This window comes from Aptenodytes patagonicus, chromosome 1, assembly GCF_965638725.1.
Source record: "Aptenodytes patagonicus chromosome 1, bAptPat1.pri.cur, whole genome shotgun sequence".
Lineage (NCBI taxonomy): Eukaryota > Metazoa > Chordata > Aves > Sphenisciformes > Spheniscidae > Aptenodytes > Aptenodytes patagonicus.
This window is the reverse complement of record NC_134949.1, coordinates 60484584-60506803: the sequence shown is the minus strand read 5'-3', so window position 1 is coordinate 60506803 and position 22220 is coordinate 60484584. Positions and strand designations below refer to the sequence as shown.

Here is a 22220-nt window from a genome sequence, read left to right as displayed (position 1 = left end):
GAGATGGTACAGGATGAAAAGCCTAAGATTGCAATCACTGTCAAGTCCTAAAGAGTACAAAAGGTACAGTCAAAAAACACCATGTGATCACCAATCAAGAAAAAAACAGCAGATATGATGAGGACTTAATAGCTGGCATCTTTTACCCTTCCTGTCACTGTAAGTAATCCTAGCTCCATCACTTGGCCACACATCTTGGTGCTTCTGCTCATGTGAGCAAGAGAGTGAAATCAGTGAAAGAATGAGTGTGAGAAAGCAAAATGCATTTTGTGAAAGCAAAATCACGTTCCCCTTCTATAAGGCTTCCACATTAAATTTTGTTACACTAGTTGCAAAAATTATGATTACCTGTGGTCCCAGGCCAGGATACTGAAAAAAGTCATAAGATGCTTAGCTCACAGCAATAAGCTTAGTACTGTCCCTTGCTGCACAAGCCAACGTGCTTGGAGATGCTGAATCATATGATCCCATTCACAAATGCATGCTTACTGCATAGTCTCATGTGAAAACATATGCCACGTGATCAAATAACTATGTCTAAGCATCTTACATGCTGGGATTTTAACAATTAGGGAAATCTGTTCATAAACAGGAAAAGAGCTATGTGTCACTCAAGTATAAACACGCTTGTCATGCGAGTCTTTTCTTGCTATCTTCTATAAAATGAACCACTGGGAAAGGATAAAGTAACTTAATGTCCTAGATCCAATAAATGCCACCAGCTCTACTGTTATTACTGGTACTAATGCAGTAATTAATTGCTTTTTCTCACACATGGTAGTCTCCACTAGTAGAGCCCCATACACGAATACCAAAACCAGGCAGAGTCCTTCCTCCAGTGGCAACGGGCCGAGATTTGTGATGCACGCAGTTCCAAGTCCTACCCCTGCTGTCGCTGTGAAATTCCATATGGTCATGGTGAACGACAGAGTGACAACCATGAAGCAGCTGCAGATTTGTTACAGTTCAGTCCCTGGTTAACAGCAATCCGAGAAACATTTCTGCTCACCCTTCCAGTTCATACTCTCCACAGAAGGAACCATGCTTACAAACATAACATCACACATGCACTCAGTGTTATTATTTAACTTTTTCCTGCTGTAAGCACCTACAGTGAATGGATGAATTCTCCATTGCATTTGATGGAACAGTAATGACTTTTAAGCAAACAGTAACGCTGGCCCCAAAGAGCTTGAAAGCTGAAAGGCAAAACAAAGGGAGCCAATTTTCCATATCTGAAAAGCAGTAGTCCACAAAACTGTGGAAGCATTGATAAATAAAGCATGTTATTATACAAGTAGCCTTATACACTTATATACAAACACTTGATGCATGGTTAGCACTTTAACAGCATGCACATTAAGTATTACTGTTTGAAGTTTTAACTCAATAAATTACAGCTCCACTACTCTGCCTCTTTGGAGAGGGGTTTTTCCTTTGAAAAGTATCACAATGTAGGATAAGGCAGCATTTCATTAACATGCAAGTGTTGAAAATAATAATAATGAGCCAACACAGTCACAGTTTACAACACAGACATTTTTATTTTATTTAAACAAAAAAAAAGTTGGACAGGAAAAAAGAGCCTTAAAAGAAAAGAAGCAGACTATGTTTGCTCTAATGGGAGGTAAAGAAAGAACAAAGGAACTTCTGACCCCAGGCACAGCCAAAAATAAAAGGAGTAATGTGGCTTCTTTCCTCACACAATTGCTGACTCTGTATTCACTTATTCCCATTACATATCATTCAGATATGCAAAGGAGCTGGTAATTTCTTCAGGGGAGATTTTTGCCATGTTATTTATTAGCTAGGAAATATTTCCTGACACATGCTGAATTTTTGACAGACTTGCTCAGTTTTGACTCAGCCTTTTGATAATTACACAGCAATAGTGCCTATGAATACAAGTAATTTCTGTTTGCTTCTTATGCTGTGATTATTCCAGAGTTCTCCTGATAGCACTTACTGAGTCACTTCAAATACTATTCATTTTTTAAAACTTCTATCTATTCATACTACTTGGAGTTTGTAAGCCTATTTGTTTGTTTGTTTTGTCTTAATCTCAAATAATGGTTAGATTTTTAACATCCATGAAAATGGATGTGTAGTGATTAATAGTATTGCATAAATCCTCTGTTAGCAGGAATTGTATGTTTCTTCACGCATTATACCTCAACTAACACACTTCTGTCTAACCTTCAATATTCTCTGCTACTTCATTCCATAAGAGAGAGATATATAGTTCCTAAGGTGACAAGGCTATTTGAATCATTGCTTGTGAGCATCTAACTTGAGACATCCTAGTGGGAGGCCCCGCTTCTATAAAGTAGAATTCAATATTCCATGAAAATCAGGCCCCTTTCAGGCTCCCTAGCAGCAATGACTTTGGATGGGGGAGAAGGAAGCACATATTTGATGAGAAATGGTCATTTAAGTATGTTATGGTGCAGTACTAGTTCTTTTAAGGGTTGAAGACAGCTTTCTGTTTCTAAATTAGCTAGTTTAGGTCAACCTCGAAATGAGATTGTCTTGACATCTTTTATGCCTCTTCCGGACCTGCTTATCTCGTAGTCTTAAATACTAGATTCATAATGTTAAGTAGCTTTTCACAATTACCCAAAGTTCTAGTAATACTTGGCGTTTTTGTAGAATTGCAGCTTGCCTTTTCCCACTTGTCCCAGACATCACCAGTTGGTGGGTCCTTTAATCTGCTGAATTTTTGACAGACTTGCTCAGTTTTGACTCAGCCTTGAGTTTCAAAGGAAACAAAAAACTTGGACACTACGCTGCACATGGGGTAGGTCTCCTTCCAGTGCCCAGAAGAACACCGCCAGAAGAGATAATGCCCACCTGCTACCTGGGACTGAAGCCATTTGCCAACTCTAGTAAGCTGACATAGGCCCTCCATTTTCACAGGAAGACATGTACCAGACAGGCTGCTCACCACACAACTTGACACAACAGTCTGACACGGTGAAGCCAAAGAAATTTCAGATGTTAGTTCTTAAGGACGCAGCGTAGGGACTTTAGTCCAAATCTGAAGCTGCATGAACATGAGGCTTCCCGAGATAAATGTGCCTCATATGCAACTGTCTAAAACCTAATCTGATTATGACTTCTTCTGTATGTATCTCAAACATGAACTCCAAACTCTAACGTTTGCATTGATTCATTACCTAGCACAGCACCCAGTGAATCTCTAGCAAAACACTATGGTACGCAAGCTAACTGATAAAGTTCATAGCTCTAGGTCAGGCTTAGTTAAACTCACATGCCTGACAGAATAAAAACAAGTGCAAGAAAATTAGAGTTCTGTGCAAAGCAAAACACTTGCATCGTTGATGACAGAAGATGCTTGGTACCTGTAACACGCTATGCCACTAAACCTGAACTATGGTCATGAAATGTTGAGCCTAAGCCGTATCCTTGATCGCTTTGAGTCTGTACTTTGTGTATCTTCTTTGACATCTGCTTGCTTTCTTTTGCATCAAAATTTAATTTATTGGAGAACGTCATGCATATAGGTATTAAAACACAAGAGTCCAAGTCTTTTTAAAGCATCACTGAGAAATCAGCATAAAACCCGAAGGAAAATGAAGTACTCTAGCAAGCAGTTAAGTAATTTAAAGGTTAGAAAATGACTGAAAAAGCTGTAACCACCTGGTCATTTGCTTGAGAACAACCTTATACACAACCTTTTTTTGTTTTCTTTTTGACATAATCAAACGTTTTTAGAGTCACCTAACTCCTGTCATGCAGTGGAAGGAAACACAGGTGAGAGAGCAATAAGGGAAAATGGAGAAGGAACTGAAGAGGAGTAGGATACTGAAAGGGGCTTGATGGATGCTCTAGCCCTTTGCCAGCACTCCCACTTAGGTACAGAGACTGAGGTGCAAGGACACCCTAGGCATGACACATAAGCACTGCAGCTAGCTAGAGCACTGACAGTGACTTTTCAAACGGTCAGTCTTCTATGATCTCCCAGCAAATAAGAGATCGTTATCAAAGGCAGCTCAGCTCTCAGGAATGGAGAAGCACTGACAGACCAGAGCCATAATGATCCCATTCTAGGTGCCTTCATTGCGATAGGCATAGTTGCACTGCACAGCTGAAGAATACACTGGAACAGATCAGCATATTTGTTACTCCTATGCAGTGAGTTAAAGGATTAACCATTCCTTGTATCAGTGGTGAAATCTTTGGCAACAGTGGCACATAGCGGACTTCTTTAATGTTATACAAATTATACAACAATATCTCCCAGTGTTTAGTGTTGGTGAGCTTTGATGAGTCTAAAAGTTTACTGTGTCTGCATGCAATCCATCCACATGTAGCTCCTGAATTTCTTATTCAACCTTCAGTTCTGTCTAGCCTAAGCAAAGGAAGAAATTACATACTGTCTCACAGTGTTCATGGTGATGTTCAGCATTTGTGTGATGCTGGTGCAAGATGGTTGTATGGCAACAATCGCAAAGGGCAGACTTAAAATTCTGTTGCAGTGGTGGCAAGAGTCTTAACGTTAAATTTTGGAAATTCAGGAAATTCACATCTAATACTATCTATTGCAGTTATACATCATGGGGTTAACTTGCAAGATCCATATTTTTAGAAAGCTGGCTGCATCATGTTTATCATGGACATTAAAAGAGCCCCAGCTAGTATCACAGAATTCCAGACAGTTATTTTTAATTTATTCCAAATTCTTTTTTAAGTGGTGGGAAGAGAAATGGGTAATACAGGCAGTTGTTTCAACTTGCAGTACCATGTCTCCCATTATGCCAACTGCAGTGGGATCAGCAGGCAGCTTTCTGCATTGAGCAGAAGACACCTGCCATCCCTCTTCTCCTTCTCTGCACAAGCTCTCTGTGCTGAGATGAAGACGGTGCATTCTGCTGCTTGCAGGTTCTGGGAGAAATCGTCTGCTGCTTTGTGTGGGATAGCAGACAGTACAACCATCATGGAGATCCCAAAACATAGATATTACTTCCATGGCTACTGAAGTTAGATCACTGTGACTAAAAAAGGCTCATAACTGCATACAAATCTTTTTAGCTCAAATTTTTGGCTCATTTCCAGCTCAGTTCAGTAACTGCTGGAAGGCCATACTTCCAACAGCTGTTAAGATGATTTTTTTTTCTTTTTGTTTTAACAAAGCTTTCAAATAGTGTAACTACCTCACATAAGCATTTTGACTATGGTATGCTTATACATTCTGGGCAGCATCTTCCACTAACAAAAAACAGTGGCTGCAGCTACACTAGCATACGTCAGAAGAACATCTTGTCCATCTTTACTGCATGTTTCCTGTGCTTTATCCCTTTGCTCTTGCAAGTAGCAGTAATAAATGTTGTAGCCATAACTCTCCTTGACAGCACTGCATTTAAGGTTGCACCCTTTCAAAATGTCTCTTGGAGAGATGATATATTAAACAAAGTACTTCTGGCATGGAGCTGTCTGTCCTTCTTAGTCAACAGAATAGAACAGCATTTGAAACATAAACCCCTCTGAGCACAAGAAAACCCTGTTTCTGTATTCCATGATGAGACAGGGAGCATGAACCACAGAGTGCAAACTATGGGGCATGTTGTTGCATCATGGGTGTGTGCTGAATGGGGATGATATTACAACATGCAAGAACACAGGTAGCATAACAGTGTGGAGACCTTTGTATTTAGAGTCTTTGCCCTGGAGAAATACTACACCATTTAAATAAATGATGCATCTTCCATATAAGGGCCATAATCTTGCATTTTCAAATTGATCCGATCTGTCTCCTATGGCAATTTCTAACAACTACTGTTCAAACTTTCAGTGAAAAAAGCGACTACCTCACAAACGTTGTCAACACAGTTCAGAGTGTTGGCCTTGAACCTGCAAATAAAACTGTGCATGTTTTTTCTCCATCTCCTACCTAAAATAAAAGGCTCAGTATTACCTATTGTCAATGCAGCCCTTTTCATCAGCTCTGAAAGAAGAGCAGAGCAGAACTCCCCATGGATCATCAAAACAAACCTGCAAATACGCTAGATCTGGCTCTACACAGCTATACTTTCCAACAATGCAACTACGGATTGAGACCAGTCCTTGAGAAAATGCTTTCTTACCACTGAGGCAATTCCACTGCTGTAGTAAAGCCAAGTTAAAGAGGAAAAAAAAAAAAGGGGGGGGAACAGTCAGGAGGAGAAGACATTGCTAAATTCAAATCATGTCGTGGTTTACCCCAAAACCACATTTGACGTTTTACATGGTTTTTACAACCATCTTTTTTTTTTTGTATGGATCGCAAACCTCAGTAAAAAACTAGACTGCTTTTTCCTCTGCTATTAACAAGGTTGTCAATTTTAGAACAGGAGTTAGAAGCAGGTACACCCACCCCAATATATCTAGTGTTAGGTAGAAGGATAATGAACTGGGTCCTTCCTTTAGAATCTTGGAATTGCAGCAGGTACCAGAATTTTATCTTCTTCATTTTCTACAATGTCTTATCAGTTCTGATACTAAGAAGCAACTTCTTTTAGAATAAAATTACAATGAAGCAGGTCCAAATCCCACGACGGGCCCACAGTTTTGATCTGCTGAAACTAAAAGAGACAAACTGCTGACGCCTTGACCAGATTATCCACATATATATAATCCACCTAGAGTTCATGAGATGTGTTTGTTTCAGTCTTCAAGAAAGTAGAAAGAAGTATCATGCACTCTCCAAGATCAAATTGATTTATTGACTAGAAATCATGTGTCATAACTATTGAAATGTGGCCATAAGAATGGCCAAGAATCTATTTACATGAATAATGGCTGCAGTCGACTCCCTTTCTAAAAAGCAGATCAAACAGGATACAAACTATCGGTGATTGTTTTGTAAAAATGTTTACATGGGTATTCAGTCTGAAAAGATTGAAAACCACAGCTTGCTTGGCACTGGTTTCCATAAGGTCCCAAAACCATGACGTCAGTAAGGCACAACTGCCAGAGGTGGGAAAATGGAAGCCCTCTCAGAGAAAAAGATCATTATTCAGGTTTTCTTTTCATAAATTTTTTTTCTGGTCAGAAAACATGGATTCTTATCGATAAAATTCTTTGCAAGACAGGAAATTGATTCAGGACTGTGACTTACCTGGTTACAATTATTTCTACAAACCCTTCTAAAAATAAATATAAATACATATAATGTATACATGGAAATGTATTAACCGTAATTTATTTTTAATACACGTATTTTTGTCCACAATAGAACAGTTCCTTCTCATACTCCAATGCCCTATTTTTGAGGAGGTTGGGGTGGGAGCATCCTCCTTCAAAAGGATAACATCTAGAACAGGGGAGGAAAAAAGACCAGCTTTCCTGACTCAAATGATACCATTCCACTGCTAACAGGAGGAGGAGAGGTGTAAAACAGCCATCTTCAGCTCACTCCCATGCTTGTCCCTTCCCCACCTTGTCCTAATTAAAGATAGCTTTAATTTTAACCTGTTCCACACCACAGTCAGATTTGGGGCATGCAAATACAAAGACAGAATTGACATACAGTGGCTTTAGCCTAAGCAGCAGGTACCTGGTGCTGCAGGTTAGAGCAACATTCCCTAAAAATCCCGGAGCATCTCTTGTAGCAGCCAGATGAACAGCTGAAAGAGCAGCAACTGCCCAAGAGTTATTTTGGGGGTTAACAGAGATTGTTTACCATATGTGGAGACCAGATAAATGACCATCCAACTGCCCTTTCAGTCACCTGGTTTCAAACCTGTCAGTATTACTATGCTTCCTACAAATAGCTCATTACAGCAATTATCAGTTGCTACCACAGTAGCTTGAATATTGGTAAGTCAAAAAGCCCTAATAAAGTAAGGTTCAGCAAAGCTAATGCATGCATAAAAAGCATCTGGATTCCTTTGAGATGCTGCTGTACTTGAAAGATGCTATATTAAAAGGCTTAGAAGAATGTCTGTGTAGTTACTTTCTTCCCTCCAAATTTATGTCCAGTCCTTGGCACTTGTGACACAAATATTAAGGCTTAAGTGGAAAATGAAAGGGCTGCTTTAGCTCCCAATCCTCTTTTCATGTATTTCAAACAATGGAGTTACATATAAAAGGGGTAAAATCCTCTAAAGTCAATAGTATAATTCCCAGTATAGGAGCTGGGAGGATGCAATCCATATTCTTATTACCTTTTTTTTAAAAGTAAAAGGAATCAAGTAGGCTATTTGCATTTATCTGATCATTACTGAATTATGTTCACATGCCTACAAAGTCTTAAGTTGCTGGGAAATCCAATAATATTATTTACATCTAATCAAAGTGGAACAATTGATGCCTACTTAAAGTCTCATATTTCACAGCAAAAGTACTCAACATTTTGAAAAACAACCAAAAAACTAAAAAAACATACTGTTTTGCAAGAAAATTGATATACATGGTCTAGTGAGAGAATAGCTCTTTGTTGACAATTTCTGAGGCAAAGTAATATCCTATCCACTGGATTTCCTCATTATGCTATCAGTAGAAAAGAATTTTAACCAGTTTAAGAGCACAAAAGAATAAGCATCAATATTAACAAGGAGAAAAATACTTTGTATATACAATTACACATATATAATTTTTGTATTAATCACCTCTCACATTACAACATGAGCATAAGTTTGCCTCTGGCATCAGACTATATATGGTGTGTATTTTTAAATATTCATTCCAAATGAGTGTCATGATTAAAAAGTCTGGTTGCATAAATAATTAGGTCTCTGTGTAATCCAAAGGGTTTACAAGCTCAACATACATTCCGGTCCACAAAGACAATAAAAGATGAACTACCAAAAAATGAAGCTAATTTTAGCCATTTATAAAAACAGTAAAGACTTTAAAGGAATTCTCAGGAAAAAAAAAAAGAATTGTGGTGGAGTAAGGTTCAACAAACAAACAGACAAAAAATACTTCCAGAACACAAAACAGAAAACAGAACTAGAATAACACTCTCAGGAAATTATTACAATGTTCTCATCCTTCTTAGAAAAAACATGCCATGAGCAAAACACACACTGCTACCTTGTTAAAACTGAACTTCACCTGTGTTTTTAATTAGTTTTCCTAAAGAAACAAAGCTTGTGCAATTACTCTTTGCTGTCCCTAATAACTTCTGCATCTGTTGGGCAACTTCTGCCAAATTTGAAAGAACATATCTTTCATTCATTCTCGTATCATTTGAAATCAAGAACTATCAAGAGGGAGGGACATCTTATGCATGTCCCTACAGGGGCGGTCTTGCCTGCTTCTGAAACTGTCTGTTGAAAGGGTTCAGGTAGCCATTTATTTTTTAATTTTTGGACAATCTACCCTATGATTTTAACAAGATCATACTAGGAAAGGTTTTGCACTATACCTCTGTAGCTTGCACACACTTCTCAGGATACACAGATTAAATAGCACTGTGAAGCAGGTAGTGAAGAACATTGAAAACAAAACGTGCGTATCGCTAATTGTTGTGGTTTAACCTCAGCTGGCAACTGAGCACCACACAGCCACTCGCTCACTCTCCCCCACCCCCCAGTGGGATGGGGGAGAGAATCGGAAGAGTGAAAGTGAGAAAACTCGTGGATTGAGATAAGAACAGTTTAATAATTGAAATATTAATAATAATAATAATAATAATAATAATAATAATAATAATAATAATAATAATAATAATAGAATATACAAAGCAAGTGATGCACGATGCAATCACTCACCACCCACTGACCGATGTCCAGCCAGTCCCCGAGCAGCGGCCCCCCCGGCCAGCTTTCCCCAGTTAATGTACTGAGCATGACGTCACACGGTATGGAATGTCCCTTGGGCCAGTTTGGGTCAGCTGTCCTGGCTGTGCCCCCTCCCAGCTCCTTGTGCACCTCCAGCCTTCTCAGTCAGTAGAGCATGGAAAACTGAAAAGTCCTTGACTAGTGTAAGCACTGCTTAGCAACAACTAAAACATCGGTGTGTTATCAACATTATTCTTATCCTAAATCCAAAACACAGCACTGCACCAGCTACTAGGAAGAAAATTAACTCTATCCCAGCCGAAACCAGGACACTAATACACATTTTGTACAAATTCTTGCATACTGTGCACAAAAACTACAGTGACTTTTCCAATTTTAGCCATCTGCAATCTTACAAAAATTCATGAGGCTTTGTAAACCCATTCGTTGGAGAACTGCTATCCCAAGTAAGGTCCAAAGGATCAGCTAAGTGGGATGTGAGAAGCTGGCAGCACTGCACTGACAGAGTAAAGATTATCCAAGTAACCTTCATTGTATTTGGCCAGTTTCCCAAAACATATGAAGAGAGGGTTTGTTTGTTTTGTCCTTATGTGAAAATCTTCCATTTCCACCCTAATATTTCTTAAGACAACATATAAAAGTGAGATCTCCAGAAATGCCCAGTACCAGCCTAGCTTTCCTCTCACTGAAAAGGATGACTGTTTTGCAATTGCCTTCGAGGAAAACAGAACAGTAATGACAGCTCTTAAAAAATTATTGTTCTGAAAACAGCATTTTGCTCTCAGTTTTATTCCAAAAGTGGTATTTGATTTCCAATCTTTATTTTCAAGCTGAAGTTTTCCATTAGAAACATGAAATAAATACATAGTTCAATGACTACTTTAAGCATTCCTATGGAGAAAAACACCTTTACCATTTAATTGTCTTTCTTTCTAGAATAATTCATACAGAGCTGTCCATTAAATCAAAGAAAAGGGAAAGTATGAAAAAGCACATAAGATCCACAATGCAATGCATGTATATACGTTCTTTATATTGATACTTATGTATTGTTCAATTTAACCCCTTCATAAAAAATAAAGCCTTCCAAAGAAAGTGGCCTGAGCCACTTTTCTCCATGTATCAGCAAAGTCAATGGAAGACAAATCGTAAATCCAGATTTTAACCAATGCTTCTGTTTTAGAGCTATCCACATTCAAGACTGATTGTCTTGACTGCTGCTTAAAAGCAAGTGAATTTTTGAAGATTAATTTTCTGCAACAGCTGTTCTATACTTACCTAAGACTACAGAACATGGATTCCTTCCCCTTGCAACATACATGTTGCATACACAAAATTTGTCCTCTTCAGTTAACTTAGAGAAAGATGGATCAGTCAGTTGAGATTCTGTCAACCAGAATGCTAAGACAGTACCTGATTCTTATCTTAGTTTTCACCAAATGCAGAGTAGATCCAGTGGAATCAGTCAAATCAGTGTTATACAGTAACAATGTAAGTTAGAAAAGATTCAGATCCTGACTATTTAATTCAGACTCAGGAAAAAAGTAAGTCCTTTATAAGTCTCCAGAGCCCTCCTCATTTGTTTTTTCCAGTTGTCTAGGAATACCTACAAGTCTGTCAGTCCTTTACTCCTATTGTCTGAAATAAGATTCGAAGAAGCTCGATACCTGAATGTCTCCAAAGAAATGCTTTTTGCCTGCAAATATCTAGCACAGACAAAAGGACAGCTCCACTTTTATGCGGACTGAGATGGAGAGACGTAATCAGAACTTGTCTCTCCTGCAACACACAGCTTTCTGCATCACCTTTTTTCCTTACGAGACTTTTCAGAGCTGTATTTTTTAAATTGTGATGGAAAAAACATAGAGGCTTTCACCTTTTCTATTCTATTAGGTATGATTGAGACCTGAAGTGACTGCAGATTTGTTTCCTCTGAAGGTCTTTAGCTTCATTTCTTGTGAAAAGGAATGTTTGCCTCTCTAGGTATTTCCCATTCAAAACTTCTGGCTAATTTCATCTAACTTTGACAGAGCATCAGCAGTTTCAATAGGTGAAATTCTTGCTAGTTTTGTGGAAAGCAGCAACTGAGGAAGCATAGAAGAGGAACAAAGTGAGTGTTCCCAGTGAAGGAAGGTAATTACACCTCAATCTTTATCCAACACTTTAGCATGTGAATGGGTTTGCACTAGCCACCCTGTCTGTTGTTAATTCTCCAGCCAAGTAAGTAAGTGATATGAGAGGGATCTGAGAATGTTTTGTAGAGAGGTAAATTGCGATAACAGGATACATTTCAATAGAAAATCAGTCCTCATTAGTTCAGCTGTTTATGAAACAACCTGTTTTACATTTAAATTCCATGCTCAGTGTGCTATTGAGCACTGTGGTTAGCAGAATAAATAGCGTTTTGACATTAGAAGAGATTGAAAACTGAACCATTGAAAAAGAGGGAGAAATTTAGTCAGAATTATGACAACTCTTTACTGATATAAAACCCAGAAGATCTGTAAAGAGGTATCAGACAGCAGTCTGAAAAGCAACTAGTTGAGGAGCGTCATTATGAAAGTGGAGATCTGAGCTTCCTCGCCATCCTGAATGAATGCCAAATCAGAACGTCAGGAAGAAGGGATTCAAGAACTCTTTCAGTTCTGTTTACCGTTCAGGGTTTAAAACAGATTCCCTCATACCTTTTCAGAAGATGACTTTTTCCTTGCAAAAATGAGCTTAATCACATCAAATTAAATAACCCAACTATCCAGATAATGCCCTAAACATCTACTTTTTACATCTCTAGCGAAGTAACATTGTAACTTTGTAACTGTAATTTTTCCTGTTACCAGGTCAAATGGGAAAAAAAGATAAGAAACCTCCTATTCTCCAAGAGCAGCAATGCTTGTCCATTCTAGGAAAACATGCAACTTTACCAGGGAGTTCCCTAAGGCAGCAGTCTTCATAACAGACCTGAAAAATATGATCTTGAATCTTTTAGAGAATAATTTGTTCATTTGATGGTAAGGATCAAGTATTTAAATGTCTCATAGTCCAAGAAAGGATTTTGGGCAACATGTTTTAGACCTCAGGGATGGCATTGTACTTCCTTTCAGCGTACATAGCTCTTCCCAGTGCTGTGCCTATTCTCTCCACAATACATTCAGAGAGCAGCATACCACTCCTCTGCCTCTATTTCAATAATCAGACAAGCCAAAGCAGTACCTTCCCTCCTGTTATTCTTCAAATTACATTCACCTTTTCTAAACAGTTTAATTTAGAGTTCTGGATGTATAGCATTGCAGGTAAGTATTGCACTACATAAGTATAATGGTTTCGGTATCTCCCTATTTTGCAAAAATACCTTTCCTGATCCTTTTTAAGATCACATTTGCTCTCCTTTAGGATTACATCACAGTCACAGTTCATAATCACCTTGCAGTTGACAGTCATACCCCATTCTTTCTGTTCCTCAGTCATTTTCAAACAATAGCATTTCCAACATATAAAAGAGAGTGTTACAATTGCATGTTACAGGCATGATCTTGCACTTCATACTATGCATCTTATTTTTCTGTCCAGCGTTCCTGTCCACTATTCCAGTGCTCCACATCATCAGCAACTTACAGCTTTCTTATTTTTCATGCCAACTTCCTTAACAAGAAAGCATTAAAATATTTTCAAATCTGATCTTTGAGGTACTCCAGCATTATTCTCCCTCCTCTCTAGCATTGTCTTCAGCTTTACTTATTGATTCATTGCAGCCATTTCTCTTGCCTACCTTTCATTCCTTATTTTAAACTTCATTTCGTTTTATCTTGACTAGTATTTCCCCATGTAACAGTGCATCAGATGTTTTACTGACATCCAGATAAATAAGGACTCCCGCCCCTTTCTAAAAAATTAGTTGTAATGTTAGATAGCAGGTTAGTGTAGTACAACCTCTCTCTGGTAAACTCATGACGCATTTCATCTCATTTGCTGTTCACCTCCATGCCTGTAAGCATCCCCTCCCTCAAAGTATGTTCTGAACTAACGCACTGAGATCAAACTAACAGGTCTGTAGTCAGGCAGATGTCTCTGCCCCATTTTTAAAAAGAGACACCACAGTTACCCTCTTCCAGCCATACAAACAACCACCTATTTGATAAATTCCAAAAAAATCCTAACCAGTGAATTTACAATTTCATGTGCTGGTTACTTCAACATTCTGAGGTAGGGATTATCAGGTCTGTTCAGTTTCAACACATTAAGTTCTTTGCGGTTTGCTTCCACCTCAGAAATGGTAATTTCCATTTCTATATATACCCCTTCCCAAGAGCTATCCTGCCTTCCTTACACGCCCTACATTATCATCTTTACTGAAAACAACAGCAGCACATTCATTTAGCTTTTGGGCCAAATGCAGATTATCTTTAATCACCACCCAATCGTTTCAGTATGGTGTTTTCATTTTTCCTTTCTCATCCTCTCATTACGTTTAGAGTTACAGAGCTGTTTACTATCTGTTTTGACTTTCTTTAAAAGGAGATCTACTCTTTTGCATTGGTGACAAACTTGAGCGCTGAATGTGTGTTGAAGATATTCTATAAATAGGAACAATCTCATTCACCAGTGGGAATCACTGAATTAATCCCCAAAAAGAGAAGAAAGTTTAAGAACTTGTGAAACTGGCACACCCTTCAACCTGAAAACTGGGCTATGGTGATCTAGCAAAAATATGTGTAAAGAAGTAACAGAGGAGGTCCATGCAGTAGCTGTGGAGCTTTTAAATCCACTGTATATTTTCATACATAAAACTGTATCTTCACATCACTGGCTTTTAAGAGATTTTGTTCATTCTTTCATGGCAGTGAATTTATGAGGAAAATACTAACGTGAACTTGAACAATTCAGAAAACAGCTGTGTTGCTCCAAGGTACAAATAAATAGTTTAATTCTCAACTGTGACGTATGCACAGGCTACCATGGTAGTTAACTTCTACCAACTGCTGAGAAACAACTGGTATACATGTTTGTAACGTATACTAAAATGCAGTAGGTACGATGTATTTCACCCCTCAGCTGAAAAAGGAATAAGCTAGCACACAGATACTCTGTTATGGAGTCAGGGTAAGCATGTGGACAATCAACACAGGCAGCTGACATATGGTATCTTGTTATCCATATTAACCTGCTTAAGTATCAGAATCCTCTAAATCTACAAGAAGGTTATTTCCCACCCCCCAACCATTTTGGTAGCCCTCCACTGGACACATGCAAGTATGGCCTTCTTGTGCTGGTGAGCCCAAAACCGGGCATAGTACTGTACATGCAGTCTCACAAACACTGAATAGAGGGGAATAATCATCTACCTCACCCTGCTGGCTACACTCTTGCTAATACGACCCAGTATGTAATTAGCCTTCTTTGCTTCAAAGGCAAACTGTTGACTGATGTTCAATTTGTCATCAAGCAGGGGCCTCAGGTCTTTTTCTGCAAAGCTACTTTCTACCCAGTCTGCCCCCAGCCTGTACTTACTGCACGGGTTAATTCCATCCCAGGCGCAGGACTTCATATTTGCCTTTCATTCTTCCCTTCTTGATTTCTTTCTTGGTTTGGGTTCTTTCTTATTTCCTGCTCTGCATCCAGATTGTGAGCCACAGGTAAATATGGTAGGAATCCAGAATTTCCAAGAGAGAGATTGAGGTGTGACCCTCTCCTCCTTTCTCAGCTTTGTAATCAAGGAATTCTTAGTCACAACATGACTATTCTACACAAAAAATGCATACAGCATAACATAACTTCTTTCAAACTCTTCAGCTATCAGCACACTGCCCTGTAGACTACTTTTACCAATCTTACTTTTCCCTTTCAGAAACTCTCAGGTTTTATTGCAAGTCCTTGTAATGCTGTTCAGAGAGAAAGAAAAAAGAAAACCCTCTGTCCATCTACTATCAGTCTTCTTGGCATTGTATCTTAGCCATCCTTATTTCTTTATTTTCCCTTTATCTCCTAGATGACGATTAGTAATTTGGCCTATTGTCAGGAAGTGGAAATAAATTTGGTCCCTTATCTCAGAATGCAGTTCTAGATTGCTACTAGTGCTGAAATTTGCTCCTGCTTTTTGTTTTAAAATCAAATAGCTACATTACCTTGATTTCATAGCTAATGGGGGTGGGAGGTGTCCTATTTCTGAACATATGCTATTTACAGAACAGTCTCATGTCAGTGCTAAAACACAGAAGGAGTGAGTCATCTGTATCCTGTACATGAAAAACTGATTGCTTCAGTACTTACAAACCCCTTGACCAGCTCTCCTATTCTAGCAACACACCAAAAGCAGCACTGTTATGCATCGCTTGGGTAAGGAGCAAACATGAATTTTCACCCTACCAGCCATGCCATATGTAGAGCATTAACTTAAACTGGGGCAAAGAAGATTTACATAATAGCTTTATACACTAATCGCATAGTCTTCAGACCTCTACAGTTGGCAAATAAAAAAAAAATGGTGCCCTATTTATCAGGATAATTACTCAGGGGATCCCACAACACAAGAGAAAACCTATATAAAAATCAGTATAACATAACTTTTTTCCCCATTCCCAAAATATCTTTCACAGTCTAGAAAGGACCATTATGGAAAATTCTTACGTCTTTCACACTGTCCTCCAAATACCCTGTAGCAGACACCCCAGGAACATGGGGACTAATTTGAAGCAGTTCAAAGAAGGTAACTGGGAAGAATGGATGCACTGTCTACAGGCTTAAGTTTGCTTGTTTAAGGTTACTTGTTTGAGGAGGAGAAGTACTGTCAGTGAGGAATACAGTAGTGCTAATATAACCCAAATTTAGTGAACGAGGTTGAAAACAGTGCAAAATCCCCAGTAAATAATCATCAAATTTATTCTAAGAACAATGCTGTAATCAACAAGACTTAAAGATTTTATTTATTTCTTTACCTTTAAATTGATTTGCGGGTTCCGCAAAATGAGGAAACTGCAGCATTGGCTGAAGAAAAAAGCCTGCAGTATGCTAATCGCACCCAGCTTTGCCAAGCCACCTCTGTCCTGATCTGCAATAACGCTTCATTTCAGTTACAGATCTCCCTTGCAAAGTGGTCCTCAGTTAAGCCAGACAGCATAGCAGATTAGGGTTGAGAAAAGAGATCCAACCTAACTCTTACACTTGGAGCCTCTCTTGGAGTTGAATATTGCCGTATTGATCCCTTCCCAAAGTCAGTTATAGCATTAAAGGCAAAAGCTAAAATTTAACAGGATCCTATTACTATTTACTAAGCACAGTCGACTTATATGACACTTGGCAAACCATTGAAAGAGGTGACCTCTGTCCAAGCAAACTTAAATATGTAATAAAATGAGAGAATATGAATTAGGTATTCAAGTACAGTACAGGCAGTAAAACTGATAGATTTTAGTTTAATATATGTAACATTATTCTTTCATGCACACAGTGACAGGAGGTTGCAGAGGATGTGTGTTTTAAGGAGGAATACAGTCAAGAAAAACAGGTTATTGTTTCCAAATATGTAAAAAGTAAGAACAGCTTTCTGATGCATTATGAGAGAAATTCTAAGCATAAGGGTCAGCGTGAAAAAAGAGGATAAGCAAGAAGAACCTACAATAAGGCTGCAATGCAGGGAGGGAGAGAAGAAGGGAGACTAAAGGTACAGGCAAAGACTATCACCAGCATCCTGGCATACTGCTGTCAAATGTCTTGACTGTTGGGTAGCTCTGAGCATGGAGGATAGTTAGCTCAATAATCAAGGTACTTCAGCACACAAACAGTTGTTCTTTTTACCTCAGTGGGACTATTCATGGACTTAGAGTTAAGCATAACATACATGATATATGAATGAGGTGGAAACCAATCAGAAGACATCGCAAGTGATTCTTCAATTGAGACAACACATCCCCCCACTGGTACCCATCCAAAGACAAACAGGAGGCTGTTCAAAAGTCTTGCAGGAACTATCTCCAGTGTAAAGCCAGATGGCTGTTCTTTATTCAGGTAAAGACCTTCCTTCCCTTATCTACATCACTATTGCTTTCAGATTAGATTAGTGCAAGCCACACTTTACAGTAGCATAACTTAAATCTGCATGATCCAATTTCTGTAGCTATACATCCAGATCACAACTATGAGACTCCTATGCCCCAGTTGTGAGCTGTGTCAGTGGGAAAGGTGCGACTGCAACACCCAAGATATGGATAGTGAAAGGCATGCCACCATTTAATTTCCATCACTTCTTATACAGTGTTGCTGTGGTGGCAGGTCTTGCTCCAAGTAGCTGCCCACATACAAAGAGAGTCATTTGGCTTTCAAGCCCCAAAGAGTCACTGTCCATCTTCTCTGAGGAAAAGGTGGGAGGATGAATGGAATCATTATACAGGCCAAGTCTGGCCCATGAGCTGCCATTTGGATCAAGCTGCTGTAAATCACATAAAACAGACTCACAGATGAGACAGAAATTTTACCACTGGGCATATTTAGCATATTTCTCCTGCCTGCCTGCTGATGTTGGAAAACAAAGTTCTAGACAACCAAACCTCTGCTTATTCTAAAGAGCATTTAACCACAAAAGACAGGTTGATATCATATGCAAGATGTTCACCCTAAGGGGATTTTCTTTCTCACCCTTTGGGAATTTCTTTCCTGTTTTCCCAGAAGTCACTGTCCAACTTAGGCTGGGAAGCTCACTTTTGTTCTAAAATTCTTGGTGTACAACCCACAGAGCAGACACTTTTTGAGCTGGTTTGTGCAAAGATCATGCTCTTAAAGAAGGTTAAATTGGGCTCTTAAATCCATTACCTTGACAATCTTGGAGGAGGCTACTGACTGGACTTGGGTGGCCTGTACTTATGCTTCATGGAATAAAAGAAAAAAAAAGACGTTTAACCCCAAATGGATACTTCTAAAATATTCTGTATTTATTTTTCATTTAGAAATTCATGACATTTATCATGCAAACTATCTAGGTGACGAAGTGCTACTTACTAGGAGGCACAGAAGTGAAGTCCTTCAAACTACAGAAACAGAAACTAAAGCTTAGTGAAAGCCTACAGAACATGTGAAAACTTATTTTCCCTTTTTTCATCATTTTATTATACCCCTTCTTTTCAAATTTGGTTATACACACAGACCTCAACAAGCACTAACTTCATGCCAATGTCTGCCATCTCTTTGTTACCCACAAAGATGAAAATATATTGTACTTTCTACTCTGCTTTTTTACTGTGGAAAAAAGTATGTTTTTATTAAGACTCACATAGCATCATAGAATCATAGAACAGCCCAGGTTGGAAAGGACCTTGAAAGATCATCTGGTCCAAACTTTCATGGGAAAGGGAGCCTAAATGAGATTATCTAGCACCCTGTCCAGTCGCAACACATAAGTAAAACAGTCCCATAACTGAAACATTTTAAGAACTGTCACCCAATAAGAAGCAATGAAGAACAAAACATGTTTTCCTGAAAACGTATGAGTAAATGAAAACAGGGAGCAACACTTAAAATGTTCCCCTTCCCTCATTGTCTTATGCATTACTGATAATACTATAATGGATTCAATAGTATTTACAAACCACATGATTAGAGACTTTATAAACTAGCACAGCATAAACTTAAATAGCACAACATATTACTAGATAAATTGACAGTAACAAGAAATCCTTGTGAATAGCTTTTTCGTTAAAAATCAATCCCCATTATAAATGAATTTGGATAATGTGCTAAATGTGGATAAAATGTGCTATATTGACTATCCTCATTAAAAACACAAACAGCAGATCTAATAAACAGCAACAGTAGTAATTGGTTGGATGGTTTCAAGCAAATTAAGAGCATACCAGAAACCCCCCCGAAAGGAAAGTAGGACTCCTGGATGCGGAATCTGGCAGGGAAAGTCAATCCATAAGAGAAAGTCAAATTGCCTTCTCTTGCTAAATGCAGTATGACAGAATTGGTGATAAATAAGTAAGCTCTGTTTTTCAAATTATCATATGCAAAGTACTGTGGGCATGTCCCGCAGTGGTTTACATCCCACTTCACTGACTATGTTGACTGCCATTTTATAAGCACAGACAAGTCTTTTGCTTGTCCACAAATTCTTTTCCCAGAATAATTCTGTTTCTCACTCCAAGATATAGCTGAGCTCCTAGTCGCTGTTCTGCATAATAGTCTCTTCTAGTAGCTCTGTACTATTTAGTTTTACAGCTATTTAAGCAGCAGGACTTTCTAGAGATTGCTATTTCTCTCAAGGTTAAAATAAAAACCATACCTGCATTAGGAAAAATGACAAATTTCCCCAGAAAACCTGGATGGACTGAATGTGCCAAGCAAGTGTTGCTGTATTATAACCAAATATCAAGTTAAGGAAGGAAGACCTTACATAGCTCAGCCAATTATTTTCCCACCTTGCTATCCAGAATCATGTAGTTTCCCAGAGTCAGTTTCTATCCTGAAATACAATTTTCCAAATGGAAAATCATCCAGGCACAAGATAAAATTTAGATTTTTCTCATTTGTCCAACTTTTCTGGAAAGCCTTAGGTGAACAAATATACCTCTTACTTTCAACATTGTGTTTTTCTTGTGTTCGTAACCAATGAACAAGCTAAAGAATTATCCTCTTTTCTTTCCCATCCCAAAAAATAAAACTAATGAATAGTTACCATGGGAGAATCAGATTGCCACCTGACTAACCAAGGGCCCTCCTGAGCACACGCAACATTCTCATGCCAGTAACACAGAAAGAAATAATGTGCATTCCCCAGAACAAGTTCCCAGGAGATGGGAATGCTGCTGTTTAACTTTGTCAAAGGCAAGGATACTAGAAACATGTATGAAGCTGCCCTGCTACCATACGCTCCTGGGCATAATTAGTCAACCCGAAACGTTCCCTTGGGAATGACAGACAAGAAGAGAATGTGATCACTGCATAAAATAGGAATGAACAGGTCATGTCAGTGAACTAAGGAAATAACAAACTTCCTGACCTGCCAGGCAATTTTTTCCTGCAAGGTAACAGATAACGTGTAACAAATAGATGTGCAAGGACCAACACATAATGATGCACCTGTTTTCTATCACAACTACAAAAGTTCCTTTGGGCTGGGATACAGGAATGGTTTTAGATGACTTAAAAAAAAAAAACAAAACAACCCTAAGTTGCGTTTCCACAGCTCTTTTACAGTTTTTGAAGTTCAGAGTAGGTTCCTTCCTAGGGTCATGAATCATAAAAGGTTAAAATATGGAATATAAAACACTTTCCTGATAAATGGTAATTAGTGCTCGGCCACCCGATGAGCTGGTCTAACTTGTCACACCTCCAGCTGCCCCAAATTTTTGAGCAATTCCAATTATAGTCAGAGCCCTATAATAGACAAATACTAATACGATGCCACTCAGTATTCAGTTTCCTTACATTTGAGAGTGAACAGGTCCCGCCAACAGAAACTTTCAAAGGTTTTTGTAAATAAAAGCAAGCAGCCCTGAGCATAGCCTGCAAGGTCCAGCAGGCCTAATAGTTTTGTCAGTGGCAGTTAGTTATGGGTATGCTAAGAATCACTGAATTCAATACTGTCCATTAAGGCACCTGCCTGTTCTAGGTGTATCAGCCAGGAAGAACAGAACATCAGGGCTACAATCCAGGACTAGGATGAAAAATTTTAAACAAAGGAACAAGACACGTATTCCAGACTAACGTTGAGGAAACCAAACTGATCCCTTTAACATTCCTTATGGTCTTGCTGAACTCTTCATATGTTCACTTGGGCTTTTTACTCCTGCCCTACAGAAAGTTTTCCACCTCCTGTCCTGCAGAATAAGATGTGCTGTTACTGACTTGCTAACTGTGATTTCCCTCTGGGATTGCTGATAATTCACCCAACTTCACACACAGGACAGCTGACAACTGGTCTATCATGTGGCCTGGCCTCTCTTCCTAGAAATTCTTATTGCTGTCTGAAAGGTCACTTGGTTCTCCAAGATGGGAGTTAACTCATGTAATACTAGATGGGATTTATTTACTTCAGTTTTTGCAGCTGTAAAACATAATTTTTTCTTTCTTGCCCTTTTCTATCACCACCTCTTTTTAGGACAATCAAATTTATAAATCAGATATACAGAAAGGTTATTCAAAAAATTTAGAGCACAGGCCTGAAAGCAGGGTGGTGGTAGTGGCAGATGACTGATAGGTAAACAGGGGAAGACGCCTAAGACAAATCATTGAAATCATGGCATTATTGAAAATCTCAAAATTTTTGTTATTTTCTTTAACATAAAAAACTCAAGCAGTTGGGTTAATGCACAATCTGAGTTTTTAAAAGTATCTCTATGGTATGGCTCTAAACATATCATAAAAATGTAACCCATATGCCCCATAAGGGCTCTGAACTAAAAGAAAAATAAAATGCAGCCTGCTTTAAAAATAAATAAACAAAGCCATGTGATATTGTAATGTATGACTCATTATTTTTATTTTTTA

General features: G+C 38.5%; 1 protein-coding gene across 4 annotated transcripts in view; it reads right to left on the bottom strand.

Annotated features, from left to right (window-relative positions):
- Positions 1-22220, bottom strand: part of LARGE1 (LARGE xylosyl- and glucuronyltransferase 1) — a 309728-nt gene that overhangs the window by 243299 nt on the left and 44209 nt on the right. For 3 of the 4 annotated variants that reach the window (XR_012995432.1, XR_012995433.1, XM_076338855.1), the window contains exon 1: positions 15252-15879. The exons of the other annotated variant lie outside the window; for it this stretch is intronic. Coding sequence is in view for 1 of the 3 variants with exons in the window: in XM_076338855.1 (XP_076194970.1) it covers positions 15252-15269 (18 nt within the window). In the remaining 2 variants the exon portion in view is untranslated. Of the gene's footprint in view, positions 1-15251; positions 15880-22220 lie in introns of those variants that run through there. 4 annotated transcript variants of the gene reach the window in all.